This window comes from Morus notabilis, unplaced genomic scaffold (assembly GCF_000414095.1).
Source record: "Morus notabilis unplaced genomic scaffold, ASM41409v2 Scaffold1199, whole genome shotgun sequence".
Lineage (NCBI taxonomy): Eukaryota > Viridiplantae > Streptophyta > Magnoliopsida > Rosales > Moraceae > Morus > Morus notabilis.
The window spans coordinates 194097-216256 of record NW_010366673.1 but is presented as its reverse complement, the minus strand read 5'-3'; the positions used below and the strand labels follow the sequence as shown (position 1 = coordinate 216256).

The 22160-nt window shown below is 36.9% G+C and overlaps 1 protein-coding gene across 1 annotated transcript; it reads right to left on the bottom strand.

Moving 5' to 3' along the window:
• Positions 1–527: 527 nt before the first annotated feature.
• Positions 528–8457, bottom strand: LOC21397999 (serine/threonine-protein kinase/endoribonuclease IRE1b). Its single transcript, XM_024174035.1, has 6 exons — positions 8200–8457; positions 3176–3690; positions 2957–3090; positions 2530–2749; positions 884–1223; positions 528–773 (listed from the first exon to the last, which is right to left on the bottom strand). The coding sequence occupies exons 1-6, from the start codon at positions 8455–8457 to the stop codon at positions 528–530; spliced, it is 1713 nt and encodes a 570-aa protein (XP_024029803.1).
• Positions 8458–22160: the final 13703 nt, after the last annotated feature.

Genomic DNA, 22160 nt, shown 5'->3' with positions numbered 1-22160 from the left:
TTCAGTAGTTTTGGGATAAAAACGGGAGAGAGAGAGAGAGTAAGAGACAATCGAGAGAGAGAGGGAGAGAGACGAGTGTGAGAGTGAGAGAGAAAGTGTATGCACGGGAGGAAACAGAAAAGGAAAGAAAAGGAAAAAGAAAAGAAAAAGGTATGTGTACAATATTTTAAAATGACAGTCGAGAAATGTGTCCATACACACTTCTAGGTAAAAATGTAAATACTGAGAATATTTAATTACCTTGGAATTATTTAAATTTTCATATAAGAAACAATTCTTAATTAATAACCAATTGATTAATTCAGTTCAGGCACACAAATAAATCTCAATTACCTGAATTAATTTCATTTAATTCTTCACGGTGTCACAATCACATTTAATTTTCTTTCAGAAAATCGTCACTAATAAAAACCTTAACAATAGGTATTTATATAGCACAAGAAAACCTACAAACCAACTTAGAACTCAACTTGACACATGCCCGGCACTGCCTTTTCGGCACTTCAAATGCCCTTGTGTTGTTCACGCTACGCGCTGCCATTGTGGCGTGAGCACCCCGGCACCGATTTTCGAAGCGCCGTGGAGCCCATGCTGTGGCGTTGCACTGCTATCCAGCGTTCAGTTGCTCTCCTAGGGCCGCGAAGCGAACAAACTGGGGCCACGTTCTCTTTGCCGCACCATTTCTCTACACCTGTGTACACTTCAATTAAGAGATTTGGAAATCTACTTTCAAAGTAGTTGTAGAAACCTTCATCCAATGATCCTATGGATTTCTGAAACAGTCACCGACCAAAATGAGTTGTAAGAACGTCAATAAGGCACATTCTATTTTGTGTCTGGAAATAAACAATATTCATAGAGAATATTTCTTTAGAACTAGTACCTGAATATTCGGTGGACACTTTCCATAATGAATATAGGTGTGTCGAATAAACCGCAATAATTCTGGAAGGCTTTTGAATTTGTAAGTATTATTTGGACAGTACTTTTCCAATTGATCAATTGCATAATTCATTATATCTGCATCAATCCTGTTGTTCCATTCTTGAACATGCTCTCCCTTCCATTTTCCTTCTATAACTTTCGATGAAATAGTTTCTAGCTCATTGCGAAGATGTTTGCCCTCAAAATCAAATACTCTTTTGTAAGTGTCAAGAAGAAATAAAAGTTTCTCCTTCGGATCCCAAAAATGTGAATGGCACAGTGCCTCCTTTGCTGTTAGACTGGCAACAATAGAAAAGAAGTGAAAAAGAAGCGTGCATACATGCATGTGTGTGTGTGTGTGTGTGGCATAGCTATGGTCTTCCTGGGAGAAACTTATCTCCTTCATAAAATTTAGAAGTAAGAAATCTAAGAAAAAATGTCAGAATAATGTTGAATAAATGTCATTTTACTTTTCTTTAACTTCTTTATGTTACAATATGATCACTTCTTTATGTCAGAGCCCAAGGAAAGGAGTTTTCTATGGGACCTTGATTCCGCACTTTTTCGGTGTAATATCATAACTCAAAATAACTAATTTATGAATGTGGTTTTGTTGATATCTATATACGTCTTGGATAAGTACTATCAGGTTTTTAGTTGGCATTTGTGGCAATAAGAATTCAAACAATTCAGAAACTAACTAGTTCTACAGATAGGTGACGTGTTGCGAAAGTCAAATCCGTGACAAGGCTTTTGAAATTGAAGTGTTATTTATCAAGATAAAATCCGGTTTTGTTACTAGGATAAGTCTCAACATAGATCATGCAGTAGAGATAAAGCCGAATTGGCGCTGAAGATTTAAATTGGGACGTCAAAGATTTGAAGAAGATATGATCAAGATAACCCTAATTTGAGTTAAATTCAAATTTCAAGCTTAAATAGGATTCGGTTTTTGTAGATATAAAAGCCAGGATGTGCAATTTCATTAGAGATCATTTTTCAGAAGGCTTTTAGAAGAAAAGAGCAGAGAAAAATGGATAGAAGATTCTAGAATCGGATTTGAAATTTAAGAATTAATGTTGCAACAAATTTTGGGATAAATTTTGAAAGATACTCATCTGAAATTTAAGATAAATGATTGTCTGCTCTTTATAAGTCTCAAGTCAATGCAAGTTACAGCTATCGGGAACATCTACACACAATTAATTTTGAGTTTTTTATTCTACAGGAGAAGAATTTGAAATTTTTGGGAGAAAACATTTTGTGAATTGAAGGGAGTTCAATGTCGAGACATTGAAGACGAGTGATGCTCAGTGAATAATCTAGCTAATTGTTACAAGATCTAGGCGACAATTACAAGGAGTCAGTAGGTTAAGTCCATTGGTGATTGTAACGGTGTTTAAATAATGAATTATTCAACAACTAGGTGTGACCCTGTGGATATAAATGTTTACCTGAAAATTCCATACTTTTGGTAATTGATTAATCTGATTAAATAACTTCTAGTTGGTAAATTAATATAACAGGACTCGTTTCAGTATTTGTTGCAACAATAACACTATACATAGATCTTTCAAGTACCCATTCAGGAAAGTATAAGCTTACCGTTCTGTAGGATTCTTGCTTGTTAAACAAAGGAAAAGATGACGAGCTTCAGGATAATTCTCCAACAATGAGTCCCTCTTCTTTGTTATTGTTTTCCAGTCACCAAATTCAGAAATACCAGTGATGCAATAAGAGAAAATTCCACCGAAAGTGTGCATATCATCAACCCATATATGGTTCCCGTGATCACGACATGCTTGCCTATCCAAAATGCCACTACCTAGTAAAGAAATTAATTCCTCAAAACATGAGACAAAATGAATGATAAACCCTAAGAACATTAGGTTAAAGAATAACATAAGCGAATAATACATCAACTGGATAATATTAGGATCTTGATGAAGAGAATATTAGTTGATCAATTATCTATATGCATACATATATAAAACGTACGGGGGTGTTTAAGAGGCAAAATGCGAGTACTTACCAGTTTTAATGCCCATGTCAGAAAGCTTTACATACCACAATGATCCTTCCTTAATAATTCGAATGTTTTGAGGCTTCAAGTCTCCGTGACTTATGCCCAATGCATGTAAGTGCACTAGCCCGCAAAGCACTTTCCTGTGGAATAATACAAACATATATAATTAATCAGGTATATCAAACATGATGATATAAAATCTAATCCAAAAAGAACTTAACCAACCTCATCACTGTCCACGATAAATCAGGAATTGGACACCCATTTTTTGGAATGAGTTCAAATTTTCCGACAATATTCTTCACTACTTTCAATCTGTCATTTGCCACAACCTCAGACGGATTGGAATTTGCTAAGTCTAGTTGAACCAGTTCATCCAAGTTGAATGATGTTTCATCGAAGTAGTACTCTTGCTCCATAGCAACATAAAAACACTCTTCATAAGGTATTACGCCATAATATCTCACTAAATTTGGATGGTATTTTAATTCTTTTATCAGAATGTGAATCTTCTTAGAATTCATGTCGTAATCAGCTTTGCAAAGGCGCTTCACAGCAGTCGGTACTTTATAAGTACCCCTTAAAATAATGTTGTCGTGGTTTTTACCCTCGCTAAGTTTTTTATCTGGTAGGAGCTCTAGCTTTTGGCCTATCTGCTGTGGCTGTTGGGGATCACATTTATCACTTTCAGATAAAACTTCTACGGCGGAAAAAGCAATGGTTAGCTCCTGTTCCTGTTCCTGATTGATTTAACAGATATCTTTCATGATTAATATATGAAAAAAAAAAATCCACGAAATTAGGGGTGTCAAACACAACATCAGCACATAAAAGACGTGTACCATAGCCAAAATTACGGGTTTATCAATGCACTCTTCTCATTATATGTCATGATCGAGAAATTTATCGGAATTATTATGTATAATAATATTTCTTAAAATCTTTTATATTATAAATATGAATACTTTTATGATAAGTATTTATTAATATAGATAGAAAATGGTGAGTTGTAAGTTAAAAATCAGAAATTTTTGAACTACGATGTAGTTACAGATTTTTGAACTATGTTCAAAAAAGAAGTATGGAACGTTGTGTTAAACCCACAAGTGGGTAAACAAATGAATATTAAGGTTAAGAAATGAAAGAGAATTGGAAGACATCAATTCTAGGGTTTTAGAAACAATCGGAATGAAGAATGGACGAAAAAAAGGGTTCGGAAGGCCGAATCACGTAAATTGGGATTTCAACTGATTTAAGTGGACCGAGTCAAAATTTGTTGACCAAGAGTCGACCAAAACGTCACCCTCAAAAAGTTAGTCAAGAATGGTCAAGGTTGACTAAGTTGACCAACTGTCTGAAAAACGTAGATAAAACAAACACCAGATAGGAATTAAACGGAACAGAAATGAGATAATTATTATGAGTGGATGGCTAGGATTTAAAGTAATTAAATTGATGAGTGGCTGAAATGAGGACATGTGGAAAGCCAAAAAAAGTAGCAGCCAGCCAACTTAGTGAGGAAGCAAGAGATATTTGTTGGAATTTTTGCAAAAAAGTCCTTAGAAATGTCAAATTTTACATTGTATAGTCCCTTACTTTTTGATGGTCGGTTCAATGATGAACAAATACAAGTAAATGGTCACTTTTCATGTAGAGAAACAACAGAGAGCCCAACTAGGAGAAAAAGAGAGGGAAAAAAATTTCAAAGTGAGAAAAATAAGGATTTAAGCAGAAATCAACGGAATTACCGAGGAATAGCGTCACTAAAACTTGTTCTTCATTCCCTAAGGTGAGATTTCAAGTTTTTCCTCTTATTTCCTCTTCCTTGGCTGCCGCGGGAGGGTAGGGGAAGGATGAAAAAATTTTACTAAAAATGGTGATTTGCTTGTAATGGTTAAGGAACATAAAATCTAGTGAACTAAGGATAAATTCTTGGCTATTGAACTTTTGTTTCTAGCAATTCTAGATATAGAGAATTTTGATGAAAATATGGAGAAACTCTAGAACCATGATGATGTTGATGGTGTATTTGAAGGACAAAGGATATGGCTTGTGTTTGAAAATGAAAACAATGGATAAAGCGAGCTAAAGTTAGCTCGGGAAACATAGAGAAATATGCGGAACTCTGCCAAAATTTGATTTGAACATTTGAACTAAAATCAGATTTCAAGAGGAGTAAGGAATTAATGTGTGAAAAGTAAGTTGATTTGATAATCGATGATGTATAAAAACCGAACACAATGAGAATTCACAGTTTTAGACCAAAACTGAAAATTAGGCCCATGACTGAGGAAGGTGCACGATTTTAGTGCAAACTCTTGAGATAGGAAACATTTTCGCATTGAATACCAAACATAAGGATTGTAGATATTTCTAAATTAAATTTTAATGTAACTATTGATCTTAGATTTTAAATCTAACGATCGGAAATTTATGCAATAGGATCGATTAACGATCGAAATCAGAAGGCATCAAGTGAGACAAAGGACACGACATTCTTAAAACTTCTGTAAAGTCAAGTTAAGAGAAAAAGTTAAACTTTAACGAAAAGTTAATCTCATGTTAAATTGCTCAAAAATGAACAAAGTCATAAGATTTAATTAAAGTTACCGTTTCAACGAGAAATTTGATAAACGGTAAGAGATCAAACATCGTGTTTCTACCAGCCTTTGAAGGAAAGGTTATTATGAGACTGAAAGAGACAAAATCGTGACTGAGCTGGATTAGTTAGCTACCCCACTCCTCACTGGTTATGCGCGCTATGGTACAACAGGACAGGACCCATAAAAAGTAAAATAAAAGAAAATAAAAAACAGAAACCGTTCCATATAAAGGTGCGGTATCTACAAAGAACAACGGGAAGAATGAGAAATACAATATGAAAGTCCTTCAGAACATGAAAATACAATGTGAACGACTAAAGTGAGATGAAAGCTGTAACACCCTGAAGAATTAAATGAGATTAATTAAGGTAATTGAGATTTATTAGTGTGCCTAAACTGAATTAATTAATGGGTTACTAATTAAGAAATGTTTCTGACATGAGAAATTAAATAATTCCAAGGTATTTAAATATTCTCAGTATTTACATTTTTACCCGGAAGTGTGTATAGGCACATTTCTAGACTATCATTTAAAATATTGTACACATGCCTTTTTCTTTTCTTTTTCCTTTTCTTTTTCTTTCCTTTTCTCTTTCCTCCCATGCATACTCTTCACTCTAACACTCGTCTCTCTTCCTCTCTCTCTCGATTGTCTCTCTCTCTCCCGTTTTTGTCCCAAAATGACTGAATCTTGAACCAAACGAAGATTTGAAGAAGTTTTCAATGCCAAGAATAGGATTTAAGGTAAGATTTCTGAAAATCTCTCTTGAATCTCAGATTTGTGGATTTCAAAACCTATTTTTGGTTCAAAACAAATTTTGAGTAAAACCATGGTAGAAATTGGAGATCTTAAGACCTTTGGACTTGATTTAGTACTTAGAACCTAGATCTAGTGGTTTTCCTTTGAGATATTTTGATTTGGGACTGGATTTGCAGGTTTTTAGACTGGTTTTCGTGAGCTTCTCTCACGCTGCTGATCTCACCGGTCGACCGAATCGCAAGGCAATAGGTCGACCAGTGGGTCGACCGAACCGGTCAACCTATGCGATCGACCAGAGTGCACACCATCGATCGACCGGTTGTGTTGCACTGCTCTGTCACCGGTTGACCTGTGTACATGGGGTTAGACCCTGTTTTGCCTGAAAATGCTATGTTGACCTCTATTTTCGAGGAGAACCCAAATTAGCTTTATTTGGGGATCTAGAGTAAATGGATTGGCTTCTTTAATCCTTATTTTGAGATTGAAAACCCTTGGAATGATGATTTGAAACATGAAATTTGATTAGGCCACACTAATAGAAAATCTTGGTACAATCGAGATTGAATTGCTTTAGGAATGAGAATTACTTTAGGAATGAGAATTGGATCCTAAAGCGTTGTTTTGTATCAGTGCTAGCTGAGGACTCTGACTGAGAGGCTTTGAAGAAGCAGAAGCCGAAATAGAGCCACGCTAGTCACAGGTTTGGTATTGCGAGGTATGATTTCTATCCCCTTTTCCTTGTGAGCTTGATTTTCAAGAAAGATTTTGGCCTTGTAAATGTTTTAAAGAAAGGGGCTTGTTTTGCGAAAGAAAAATATTTGAAAATTGTGGCTCGCTGTAGTTCACAGAATCCATGGCTTGTTGTAGTTCATGGAACCCATGGCTTGTTGTAGTTCATGGGGCCCACGGCTTGTGTAGTTCGTGGGATTTTAATAACGATTTCAAAAAGTTTAGTGAATGATTTCTTAAGAAAAGAAATCTTGGAAACTGGTAAAAATTTGCTAATGGACTAGATAGGATGTGGAGAGTGCATCCTTGAGGACAGAACGTAAAACCCGGTGGGAGGCTTGTGCACTTGGTTGTGTAAGTAATTTGTACTAATTACTTGCTGATGCCTGTAATACGGATATTTTCTGATATATTTCCTTTGAGAAAAAGGATGTGAGGTTACGACTGTTGTGTTGGAACTGAATGTCTAATTTTATTTACTAATCCATTTACTTAGTCACTCGCTTATTTATTTATTTTTAAAGTTATTTTAAATTACATCCTACTGGGCCTTTCGCTCACGTTATACTGTTTTATGAACATTAAACCCCTCCCTGGAGACTCTAGGAGCGGTACGGAGTAGCTGGACTATTTGCTACTATTGGAACAAGTGAGGATTATTTTTATCCTCTGACATATAAATGTAAGGAATTGGAAATTCTGTAAACTCTAATGTTTGGATTTCTAGACTGTGGTTGATGTATGTAATGATTATTTACATGTTCATGTATGTACAATACTGTATGTCCTGTGGGTGAAGCCCTGTGTGTTGTCAGTGGCTCAAGTCGTAGAAATTTATATTTTAATCAAGTTATGTTAGGCTCGTTTGTTATCGCGCGTTTAACCCCTAATCGAGCTCCACGTCGCCTACCCCTGTGTAGGGGATGTGACAGAGTGGTATCAGAGACCTAGGTTAAGAAACCCCATGATTGTACATACATGTGTGACATCTATAATCCACTGAATAGTCTAGTTTCATTTAAGTTGAAGGAAATGGCGCCTCGCCGTAGATCAGTTAATCAACCGGCATAATAGAACCAAAAATTTCTTGATGCCATCAAGGCATGGCCACTAGAACTCAGAATGAGCGACCGGTTGAGGATAGGAAGCAAAGTTACTTCCGGGAATATAGACGATCGCCTATCCCCACGTTCAATAGTGAGGGATGACCTCAGGAAGCGAAATTCTGGTTTGATTCCATAGTTAAGCACATGAATACTATGGGAGTGCCAGATGAATACTGGGTTGAATTTTCGGTATACAAGATGGAAGGCCAAGCGAGCACTTGGTGGAAACAGGTCAGGAGAAGAATAGATGTTGCAGGATTGACCTGGGAATAGTTTGAGACCCTCTTTAATGAGCAATACTTCCCTCATAGCAATAGGGATGAAAAAGTGATGGAATTTATTTCCTTGCTACAAGGCGATATGTCTGTGAGGGACTATGAGCCCAAATTTAATGACCTATCCCAGTTTGCGCTATCTTTGCTGGAGTCTAAGCACCTTAGATGTCTTAAGTTTGAGAAGGGCCTCAAGAATTCTGTCAGGAGACCCTTGGTAGCTTTAAGGATTCAAAATTTCCAAGATTTGGTGGCTGCTGCGAGAAGTGTGGAGCAAGATTACTTGGCTTACAAACATAGCAGGGAAGCAGCTGGTCAAGTTTCTATCTCTGGTCTACCTTCTGCTTTAGATGGGCCACAGCGGAGTGGTAGAAGAAACTGAAATCAGGGACAGACTGGTGGGGAAATGATTAGTAGTGGTAACAGTTCGTCAGGAAGTGACAAGAGTGGTCCCTATAGACCCAAGTGCCATCATTGTGGGCAGACGGGCCATATTGGAAGGAATTGTCCTAGTCGGCCGCTGACTCAACAAGCCCAAAGTGATGCTTCCTACAGTCAGGAAAGGCCACCACAGTTTGCGCCACCCTATCAGCCACAGATGCAAATGGCAATGCCATACCCTTCTGTGCCAACCTACCGTCTGCCTCAATATCCACAGTTTCAGCCTCAGGTGCCGGGACCGGTACAGATGCCTCCACCGCAACAATATAGGCCGGGAGCCCAAAGGCCTAATATAGGTGATAAGGGAAAGGGAAAAGTGTAGGGACAAGATTATGCCCTGACAAGAGGTAGTTCTAGAGGTCAGGCCGGCAACACGGTGGTTGAGGGTATGATCCTAATCTCTACTCCTTAGCACATGTACTATTTGATACTGGTGCTACACACTCTTTTATATCAAGTTCTTTTGTTCGAACCCTGAAATTGAAATTTAAGGACTTGAAAGTCCCGATGACGTTGAACTCCCCACTGGGATGTGTGGAGGTGATGAGTGTGTGTAGATCATGTGAAATCATGATTGATGGTGAGCGGTTGAGAGCTGACTTGATCATCCTTCCGATGAGTCTGTTTGACGTGGTACTCGGAATGGTTTGGTTGTCAAAATACAGAGCAATTGTTGATTGCTACCGTAGAAGAGTGAATTTAGTTACAAATTCCTAAGCGGTGATTGCTTATCAGGCAGACATGAATCCAGTACTGGGAGAATGACTGTTGAGGTATAGCGTTGGGGGACAGAGGAATCTAGCCTGCTTTTCTTCCCTTATTGCTTTGGAAGGTGAACCCGAGGTAATTAGAGACAGTGCGGGAATTCCTGTGATATATGAGTTTGCAAATGTGTTTCCTGAAGAGTTACCTGGTTTACTGCCAGATCAGAAGATTGAATTTAGCATTGATTGGGTTCCGGGGACGGCACCTATTTCTATTCCGCCTTACCAAATGACACCTGCTGAAATGAGAGAATTAAGAAAGCAGCTTGAGGAGCTAGTGGAAAAGGGGTATATAAGGAATAGTACATCCCCTTGGGTTGCACCAGTGTTATTTGTGAAGAAGCACGACGGATCTCTTCGGTTGTGCATTGACTACTGTCAATTGAATAGGGTAACTGTGAAGAATAAATACCCACTGCCGAGGATCGATGAGTTATTCGATTAGTTGGGTGGATCACAGTATTACTCTAAAATTGATTAGAGGTCTGGATACCACCAGTTGAAAATCAAGGAGGGGGACATCCCGAAGACTACTTTTAGAACTCGGTATGGACACTTTGAGTTTCTTGTACTGCCTTTTAGGCTGACGAATGCGCCGGCTACATTCATGGATTTAATGAACCCTGTTTTCCGGCCATACTTGGATCGGTTCGTGATTGTCTTCATCGATGACATATTGGTTTACTCAAAGACTTGGGAAAAACATGAGCAGCATTTGAGAATTGTTCTTCAGACTCTTCGTGAACACCAGTTGTTTGTAAAGAAGGAGAAGTGTGACTTCTGGCTGACAGAAGTGAAGTTCTTTAGGCATGTGATATCAGGACAAGGAATTTCTGTAGATCCTTCAAAGATTGAGACTGTACTACAGTGGGAAAGGCTGAAGAATGTAGCAGAAATTCACGATTTCCTCAGACTTGCAGGGTACTACCGGCGTTTCGTAAATGACTTTTTGAGTATTGCTGCACCGATGACTCGGTTGACTAAGAAAAAAGTCATATTCGAATGGGACGCTCAATGCTATATGCTTTCCAAGAGCTGAATGTTAGGCTAATAAGTGCACCAGTCCTAACTATTCTTGATAGTGAGGAGCCATATGAGGTGTATTCTGACACCTCGGGGAGTGGACTTGGTTGTGTTTTGATGCAAGGTGGACGTGTTGTAGCATACGCTTCTCATCAATTGAGGCCACATGAATGGAATTACCCCACTCATAACTTGGGATTGGTAGCGGTAATATTTGCTCTGAAGATATGGAGATGTTATCTCTATGGAGAAAAGTTTCAGGTCTTTTCTGACCATAGAAGTCTGAAGTACTTGTTTATTCAGAAAGATCTTAATCTCAGGCAAAGGAGATGGGTGGAATACATGGAAGACTATGATTTCACACTACAATATCATCCAGGGAAAGCTAATGTGGTAGCCGATGCCCTTAGTAGGAAGACCACAGGAACTTTGGCATCACTAGCCTTGGAGGACTGGAAAAGAACTGAAGTGGTGAGGGATTATGATCTTCAGTACTTCGAGGAGTATAACCAAGCTATGGTGTATAATCTGGTTTCTACACCGGATATTGTATAACAAGTCAAGCAGAATCAATGGCAGGATTCTCATCTCTAAGGAATCTGGATTCGAATCCAGAATGGAGAGCAACTCGAGGATTGGAGAATCCGAGAGGATGGAGCCTTGTACTTTCGCAACCGCCTTATTGTTCCTAAGGTGGACGAGGTAAAGAAGATGATTCTGCATGAGACTCATAGATCGAGGTTTGCTATTCATCTTGGGAGTACCAAGATGTACCAGGATCTGAAAAGACAGTACTGGTGGGGAGGCATGAAGAAAGACGTTCGTGAGTATGTCTCGTAACGTGTAACTTGCCTCCGGATTAAAGCAGAACATTAGAAACCTGCTGGAGAGTTGCAACCTCTTCTTGTTACTATAGATTTGACGAAGTCTACACACTTCAAACCGTTCCGTACGATGTATTCTCAGAAGATTCTGGCAAAATTGTACCTGGAGCACATCGTGAGACTTCACGGAGTGCCACTGTCCATTACGTTTGATCATGACACTCATTTTAATGCAAGGTATTAGAGGAGTTTTCAGGAAGCCATAGGGACATAATTGAATTTCAGCACAACATTTCATCCTTAGACTGATGGGCAATCTGAAAGAGTTATTCAGATTTTGGACGATATGCTTCGTGCTTGTATTCTGGAATTTTGTGGAAACGGGAAGAAATACATGTACCTTGCTGAGTTTACTTACAACAATAGCTATCAAGCCAGTATCGATATCGGTCAGAAGAGTTATGTAGACAGAAGGCGTAGACCTTTGGAATTCTAGGAAGGTGACTTCATTTTGTTGAAGGTTTTCCCACGTAAAGGAGTTGTTCATTTTGGCGTGAAAGGGAAACTTGCACCCAGGTATGTGGGACCATTCCTGATTGTGCAACGAATTGGAGTTGTGGCGTATTGTCTGGCTTTACCGCCTGAGTTATCTCCCGTGCATGACATGTTCCATGTCTCCATGCTTCAGAAATGTCAACCTGAACCGGAAGTTATGGTACAATGTTGTGACGTTCCAATACAGTATGACGCGACAAATGAGGATGCACCAGTTTAGATTCTTGACCGGAAGATAAAGAGTCTGCGTCATCATGAGATTCCATTAGTAAAAGTGTTGTGGTAGCAACATGGAGTTGAGGAAGCGACATGGAACTTGAAACGACGATGCAGGAGCGATATCCGCATCTGTTTACACTTTGAGGTGAGCCTTAATTTTGAGGATGACATTCCTTAAGGGGGTGGAGTTACAACACCCTGAAGAATTAAATGAGATTAATTAAGGTAATTGAGATTTATTAGTGTGCATGAACTGAATTAATTAATTGGTTATTAATTAAGAAATGTTTCTGATATGAGAATTTAAATAATTTCAAGGTATTTAAATATTCTCAGTATTTACATTTTTACCCAGAAGTGTGTATGGGCCCATTTCTAGACTATCATTTTAAAATATTATACACATGCCTTTTCATTTCTTTTTCCTTTTCTTTTTCTCTCCTTTTCTCTTTCCTCCCATGCATACTCTTTCTCTCTCTCACTCTCATACTCGTCTCTCTCCCCCTCTCTCTCTCGATTGTCTCTCTCTCTCTCTCTCTCTCTCGTTTTTGTCCCAAAATGACTGAATCTTGAACCAAAGAAAGATTTGAAGAAGTTTTCAATGCCAAGAAGAGGATTTAGGGTAAGATTTCTGAAAAAAAAAAAAAAAAAACCTCTCTTCAATCTCAGATTTGTGGATTTCAAAACCTATTTTTCGTTCAAAACGGATTTTGAGTAAAACCATGGAAGAAATTGGTGATCTTGGGTTCTTTGGACTTGATTTAGTACTTAGAACCCGGATATAGTGGTTTTCCTTTGAGATATTTTGATTTGGAACTAGATTTGCAGGTTTTCAAACTGGTTTTTGCGAGCTTCTCTCATGCTGCTGATTCACCGGTCGATCGGATCACATGGCAACAGGTCGACCTGTGGGTCGACCGAACTGGTCAACCTATGCGGTCAACCGGAGTGCACACCACCGTTGCGAAAGAAAAATATTTGAAAAGCGTGGCTTGTTGTAGTTCACGGAATCCATAGCTCGTTGTAGTGCATGGAACCTATGGCTTGTTGTAGTTCATGGGGCCCACGGCTTGTGTAGTTCGTGGGAATTTAATAATGATTTCAGAAAGTTTAAGAATGATTTCTAAAGAAAAGAGATCTTGCGAACTGGTAAAAATTTACTGATGGCCTAGATAGGATGTGGAGAGTGCATCCTTGGGGGCAGAACCCAAAACCCTGCGGGAGGCTTGTGCACTTGGTTATGTTAGTAATTTGTACTAATTACTTGTTGATGCCTGTAATACTGATATTTTCTGATATATTTCCTTTAAGAAAAAGGATATGAGGTTCCGTCTGTTGTGTTGGAACTGAATGTCTAATTTTCTTTACTTATCCATTTACTTATTCACTCGCTTATTTATTTATTCATTTATTTTAAAGTTATTTCAAATTATATCCTACTGGGCCTTTCGCTCACGTTTTATTGTTTTATGAATATTAAACCCCTCACAAGAGACTCTAGGAGCGGTGCGGAGTAGCTGGACTATTTGCTACTGTTGGAATAGGTAAGGATTGTGTTCATCCTCTGACATATAAATGTAAGGAATTGTAAATTCTGTAAACTCTGATATTTGGATTTCTAGACTGTGGTTGATGTCTGTAATGATTATTTATATGTTCATGTATGTATAATACTTTATGTCCTGTGGGTGGAGCCCTGTGTGTTCTCAGAGGCTCAAGTCTTAGAAATTTATATCTTAATCAAGTTATGTGGGGCTCGTTTGAGAACTTCCTTTGTTATCGCGCGTCTAACCCCTAATCGAGCTCCACGTCGCCTACCCCTATGTGGGGGACGCGACAAAAGCTGAACAAAGTATGTAATGAAAGAAGTAGAGCATAAGTAATACAGGTTCTCGTAGTACAGAGTATCTTAGGATATATGACATGAATGCATATATGGGCATGCATAATTATTACATCTATTATGACCTATTGTTACTTGCTGAGCGAAAGGTTATTAAGTTTGTTTGTGTTGTAGGAAGCTCTCCCTGAAACTTGTTGTTAGGCATACAGAGAGGATGTAGCAATGGAGTTTGGGCAAGTGGGTAGTAGATGCATCACGTGTTTTGAAAAAACTGTTGAGCTTTATGTGTATAAAGTAAATAATGTTTTATGAATATAGATGAGTTATGTAACGAAAGTTGAGTTTACGAGATAGTGAGGCTATGCATAGTAACCTCTAGTTACAAGGTATGATTAATGTATCTAAATGCTACAGCATTAACAGAATGTATAGCAAAATGCTACATCATTAACGGAATGCTACCAAAATGCTACAACATTAAGACGTATGAATGGTTGAAAAAATTAGCCTGAATTTTTAAGAGGTTATAATTAGAAAGTAGTCAATGATGAGTAATGTTAAGTATGAACGTATGATGATGATCAAAAGTTACGGTCGTCACATCATAAAACTGGAAAAGGCATCGGCAATAAAAAGTGAGCAAGTTCGAGATATGGCTGCCGATGATTTGTTGATGTAACTTCCATAGTTGTTAAGGGGATAAATTTCCTGATTGGAATAGAAACTTAATTTGCCTGAGGGGTGATCATTAGGAGCATAACATAGGGGATAATACCACTAGCTACACCTTACTTTCTTGGCATGCAAGTACTGTGCTTTATCTTGGTACTAGTGGATTCAATTTTTCTCTTTCGGCAGAAGGCGATAAAAAAATGATACTATGGCGGGCTTATTTCATCAGTGGATATTATAGAAAGCAAATTAGCAACAAAACCATTGTGTAACAGAACATTTGTCATGAACATTACTGCGTGTATGATAGTATAAGATGCTTGTATTAAATACGAACCAAATAACGAGCGAGATCATTTTGTAGATTTTTTAGCTCTTCTACATCAACTATACCCTTGATCTCATCCATCGGTACGTTCTTCTGTGAAAAATCAATGTAAAATATCAACATGTAGCCAGAACTGTATTTTCAATCGTATCCCTAAATTTGTCATCAATAGTATTATTTGGTATAGTAGAATATAAGGCACGTAATAGAAAGAAAGAAAGAGAATAGGTGAGTATTAAAATGCAACCTGCAGAAAATTTCTAAGATATTTCACTGCTTCAGAGAGTTTTTTCCACTTCTCATTCGCCTCTTGACCTTTTCTTTCCTTCTTCTATAACAATATAACAAACATCAAAAGTCAAACTGGAAATCCTTTCCACTTTAGAATTTTCAAATATATTTATATAAATTTGTTGCAATAAAATGAAAGTAAGAATAATATTGAAATGAAACTAACTAGTAATAAGTGGCAACCTTTTACCTCCAGATTATCTTCCGTAAAATACTGTGTCCATATTATATTCATTTTTACTCATTTTTTATTTTACCGCCAGAGTATAGGTAATTAAAATTGGAGGATCAAGAAGAATATTGAAAACAACTACTTCTTAATTAGTGGCAACCTCTTTCAAGTCTCTTGAAACTTGTGTCCGCGTGGGAGAATTGGAAGAAGAAGCTCCTGAAATTTCTTTAATCTTTTTAGCTGTCTGTGGAATTCTTTTCCCCGTCTGCTAACATTAATCAATATCAAATGTCAATGTCGAAGTACTTTCACTTGATAAAGAAATTTGTTGCAATAGTATAAATAATTAAAATGAAAGGAAGAAGATTATCGAAAATAGAACCAGCTCAATAATTAGTGGCAACCTCATTCAGTTGTCCTAAACCTTGTGTTTGCTTCGAAGAACTAGAAGAAGAAGCTTCGGAAAGTTCTTTCAACTTTTCATTTGTATGTGGAACTCTTTTCCACTTCTGCTAACATTAATCAAAATCAAATGTTAACCTGGAAGTGCTTTCCACTTCATAGATTTTAAAATTTATTCATAGAAATATTAGAATGAAAGGAAGAACAATATCGAAAATAGAACTAGCTCAATAATTAGTGGCAACCTCAACTTAGACGCAGTCAGGTTGGTAGCATACATGCAATAACCTGAAAGTTTACAAGAAGTGATCTCAACTTAGTTCAGATTACTGTTATTTATTTACTATTTTGAGTTAATCATTTGCTTAGATTATTCCTTTAATATATATGTGTCTAAATAAACATTGTTTGCCTCCTTTAGTGATAATTAGCTATTGATTGGAAACAATGTGGCATGTCATTAACGTAAAGTTGGAGTAAATAGGGTCTGTCAAGTTCAAGACGTGGCTGCTGATCATGATATCTTATCAGAACTGATTCATTCTTCTATGTCATTACTGAGAAATTTATCATAATTATTGTATAGGAAAATATTTTTTAGAATCATTTGTATCATTAATATAAATGATTTTATGATAAGTATTTGTTGATATATGTATGGAATAGCAAGTTATAAGTTAAAATTCAGAAATTTCGGAACTACGATACAGTTACTGATTTTTCGGACTGTATTTAAGAAAGAAGTATAGAATGTTGTGTTAAGCCTATAAGTGGGTAAACACATGAATGATAAGTTTAAGAAATGAAAAAGAATTGAAAGGCATCAATTCTAGGGTTTTAGAAACAGTCGGAATGAAAAACATACGAAAAAGGGATTCCGAAGGCCGAATTGAGAAAATTAGGATTTCGACTGATTTGAGTTGACCAAGTCAAAACGTCGCCCTCAAAAAATTAGTCAAGAAGGGTCAAGGTTGACTAAGTTGACCATATGTCTGAAAAATGCAGATAAAACGCACACCGAACAAGAAATTAAATGGAAAATTAATGGGATAATTACTATGAATGGATGGCTAGGATTTAAAGTAATTAAATTGATGAGTGGCTGAGATAAGGACATTTGGCAACATAGTGTGGCCGGCCAAGGCTTAATGGAGAAGTAAAAATTAAAGATATTTGGTGATATTTTGTGAATTTTGCAACAAAAGGCCTTTGGAAAGTTAAAATTGCATTTTTGGCTTTCGCGTTATGTAAAGGGTCGGTTCAAGTGAGGAACAAAGGCATATATTGGCCATTTGTACGTGGAAAAGAACCAGAGAGCATCCAAGAAGTATAGAGAGGAAAAAAAAAATTCCAACGTGAGAAAAAGTGAGTTAGACCAAAAATCGACGGAGTAACCGACGCATCGCGTCACCAGAGATTGACCTTTGTTTCCTAAGGTGAGATTTCAAGATTTTCTCTTGTTTTCCTTTTTCTTTGCTGCCGTGGATGTGTAGAGAAGAGTAGGGAAAATTTTTTGAGTGGTAGGGATTTTGCTTGAAATGGTTTGAGAACATGGAATCTAAGAATCTAAGGTTAGATTTTTGGTTATTTAACCTTGGTTTCTCGCAATTCTGATGTAGAGAATTTTGTTGAAAAAGTTGAGAAAACCCTAAACCATGATTAAGATTTATGGTGTATTTGAAAGAGAAAGGATATGGTTGGTGTTTGATGGTTGAAACAACGGATAAAACGAGCTAAGATTAGCTCGGGAAACATGCAGATATAGGCGAAACTCTGCCGAAATTTAGTTTGAGTCATTTGAACTAAAACTGGATTTCAAGAGGAAAAAGCGATTAAAGTGTGAAAAGAAAGTTGTTTCTATAATCGGTGATGTATAGAAACCGAACACAATGAGAATTCACAGTTTTAGACCGAAACTGAAAAATTAGGCCCGTGATTGAGTAAGTTGCACAGTTTTAGTGTAAATTCTTGAGAAAGAAGCTGAAGAATGAAAAGATGATAGAAGCTAATTACAGATAAATTAGCCACTCTGCAGATACAACCATATATGTTTGACAAGATGATAGAAGCTCAATGTCAAGATTCTACTCTTGACAAGTATTGGAAAGAAGCTGATGAAGGAAAAGAGACGGAATTCAAAGTCTCTGATAAGGGAATACTCACATTTCAAGGAAGGGTTTGTGTTCTCGAAGATGAAAAAATTAAGAGTCAAATTCTTTCTGAAGCTCATAATACCCCTTATTCAATACATCAAGGAGCGACTAAGATGTATCAAGATCTAAAACAACACTTTTGGTGGAGATAAAAGAATAGGGAAAGTAGCCTATCGATTGGCTTTACCGCCAAAATTAGCTACGGTACATGATGTATTCCACGTCTTGATGTTAAAAAAGTATATACCCGATCCATCCCATGTTATAGAACATGAATCGATCCAGGTTCACGAAGACATGACTTTTGAGGAACAACCGGTGCAAGTACTGGCACGAGAAGAAAAGCATATTCGTAATCGAAGTATTCCACTTGTAAAGATACTGTGGAGGAATCAAAAAGTGGAAGAAGCAACATGAGAACGTGAAGATGAGATGAGAATGAAGTACCCCCATTTGTTCTGATTTTTTAGGATGAAAATTTTTAAGGAGGGGTACTGTCATGACCGAGAAATTTATCGAAATTATTGTACAGGTTAATATTTTCTAGAATACTTTGTATCATTAATATAAATGCTTTTATGATAAGTATTTGTTGATATATGTATGGAATAGCAAGTTATAAGTTAAAATTCAAAAATTTCTGAACTATGATATAGTTACCAATTTTTCAGACTGTATTTAAGAAAGAAGTATGGAATGTTGTGTTAAGCCCACAAGTGGGTAAACACATGAATGATAAGTTTAAGAAATGAAAAAGAATTGAAAGACATCAATTCTAGAGTTTTTCCGAAACTGTCGGAACGAAAAACATACGAAAAAAGGGTTCGGAAGGCCGAATTGTGAAAATTGGGATTTTGACTGATTTGAGTTGACCAAGTCAAAATTTGTTGACCAAGAGTCGACCAAAACGTCGCCCTCAAAAAGTTAGTCAAGAATGATCAAGGTTGACTAAGTTGACCATCTGTCTGAAAAACACAGATAAAACGCACACCGAACAAGAAATTAAATGGAAAATTAATGAGATAATTACTATGAATGGATGGCTAGGATTGGATGCATGAGATTTTGACAAGTGGACAAAGCAAAGAAGGGCAGCCGGCCAACTCTTTGTGGAAGCAATAGATATTTGTGATTTTTTTTGCAAAAAGGTGCTTGAAAAGTCAAAGTTTACAAAAATTGGTCCTTGCTATGTAAAGGGTCGATTCAAGTGAGGAACTAAGGCATATATTGGCCATTTGTACGTGGAAAAGAACCAGAGAGCATCCAAGAAGTATAGAGAGGAAAAAAAAAATTTCTAACATGAGAAAAAGTGAGTTAGCCCAAAAATTGACAGAGTAACCGAGACATCGCGTCACCAAAGATTGACCTTTATTTTCTAAGGTGAGATGTCAAGATTTTCTCTTGTTTTCCTTTTTCTTTGCTGCCGTGGATGTGTAGAGAATAGTAGGAAAAAATTTTCTAGAGGTAGGGATTTTGCTTGAAATGATTTGAGAACATGGAATCTAAGAATCTAAGGTTAGATTTTTAGTTATTTAACCTTGGTTTCTAGCAATTTTGATATAGAGAATTTTGTTGGAAAACCTGAGAAAACCCTAAAACCATGATTAAGATTTATGGTGTATTTAAAAGAGAAAGGATATGGTTGGTGTTTGATGGTTGAAACAACGGATAAAACGAGCTAAGATTAGCTCGGGAAACATGCAGAAATAGGCGAAACTCTGCTGAAATTTAGTTTGAGTAATTTGAACTAAAACTGGATTTCAAGAGGAATAAGCGATTAAAGTGTGAAAAGAAAGTTGTTTCTATAATCGGTGATGTATAGAAACCGAACACAATGAGAATTCACAGTTTTAGACCGAAACTGAAAAATTAGGCCCGTGATTGAGTAAGTTGCACGGTTTTAGTGTAAATTCTTGAGAAAGAAGCTGAAGAATGAAAAGATGATAAAAGCTAATTACAGATAAATTAGCCACTCTACAGATACAACCATATATGTTTGACAAGATGATAGAAGCTCAACGTCAAGATTCTACTCTTGACAAGTATTGGAAAGAAGCTGATGAAGGAAAAGAGACGGAATTCAAAGTCTCTGATAAGGGAATACTCACATTTCAAGGAAGGGTTTGTGTTCTCGAAGATGAAAAAATTAAGAGTCAAATTCTTTCTGAAGCTCATAATACCCCTTATTCAATACATCAAGGAGCGACTAAGATGTATCAAGATCTAAAACAACACTTTTGGTGGAGATAAAAGAATAGGGAAAGTAGCTTATCGATTGGCTTTACCGCCAAAATTAGCTACGCTACATGATGTATTCCACGTCTTGATGTGAAAAAAGTATATACCCGATCCATCCCATGTTATAGAACATGAATCGATCCAGGTTCACGAAGACATGACTTTTGAGGAACAACCGGTGCAAGTACTGGCACGAGAAGAGAAGCACATTCGTAATCGAAGTATTCCACTTGTAAAGATACTGTGGAGGAATCAAAAAGTGGAAGAAGCAACATGAGAACGTGAAGATGAGATGAGAATGAAGTACCCCCATTTGTTCTGATTTTTTAGGATGAAAATTTTTAAGGAGGGGTACTGTCATGACCGAGAAATTTATCGAAATTATTGTACAGGTTAATATTTTCTAGAATACTTTGTATCATTAATATAAATGCTTTTATGATAAGTATTTGTTGATATATGTATGGAATAGCAAGTTATAAGTTAAAATTCAAAAATTTCTGAACTATGATATAGTTACCAATTTTTCAGACTGTATTTAAGAAAGAAGTATGGAATGTTGTGTTAAGCCCACAAGTGGGTAAACACATGAATGATAAGTTTAAGAAATGAAAAAGAATTGAAAGACATCAATTCTAGAGTTTTTCCGAAACTGTCGGAACGAAAAACATACGAAAAAAGGGTTCGGAAGGCCGAATTGTGAAAATTGGGATTTTGACTGATTTGAGTTGACCAAGTCAAAATTTGTTGACCAAGAGTCGACCAAAACGTCGCCCTCAAAAAGTTAGTCAAGAATGATCAAGGTTGACTAAGTTGACCATCTGTCTGAAAAACACAGATAAAACGCACACCGAACAAGAAATTAAATGGAAAATTATTTGAGAACATGGAATCTAAGAATCTAAGGTTAGATTTTTGGTTATTTAACCTTGGTTTCTCGCAATTCTGATGTAGAGAATTTTGTTGAAAAAGTTGAGAAAACCCTAAACCATGATTAAGATTTATGGTGTATTTGAAAGAGAAAGGATATGGTTGGTGTTTGATGGTTGAAACAACGGATAAAACGAGCTAAGATTAGCTCGGGAAACATGCAGAAATAGGCGAAACTCTGCCGAAATTTAGTTTGAGTAATTTGAACTAAAACTGGATTTCAAGAGGAATAAGCGATTAAAGTGTGAAAAGAAAGTTGTTTCTATAATCGGTGATGTATAGAAACCGAACACAATGAGAATTCACAGTTTTAGACCGAAACTGAAAAATTAGGCCCGTGATTGAGTAAGTTGCACGGTTTTAGTGTAAATTCTTGAGAAAGAAGCTGAAGAATGAAAAGATGATAGAAGCTAGTTACAGATAAATTAGCCACTCTGCAGATACAACCATATATGTTTGACAAGATGATAGAAGCTCAACGTCAAGATTCTACTCTTGACAAGTATTGGAAAGAAGCTGATGAAGGAAAAGAGACGGAATTCAAAGTCTCTGATAAGGGAATACTCACATTTCAAGGAAGGGTTTGTGTTCTCGAAGATGAAAAAATTAAGAGTCAAATTCTTTCTGAAGCTCATAATACCCCTTATTCAATACATCAAGGAGCGACTAAGATGTATCAAGATCTAAAACAACACTTTTGGTGGAGATAAAAGAATAAGGAAAGTAGCCTATCGATTGGCTTTACCGCCAAAATTAGCTACGGTACATGATGTATTCCACATCTTGATGTTAAAAAAGTATATACACGATCCATCCCGTGTTATAGAACATGAATCGATCCAGGTTCACGAAGACATGACTTTTGAGGAACAACCGGTGCAAGTA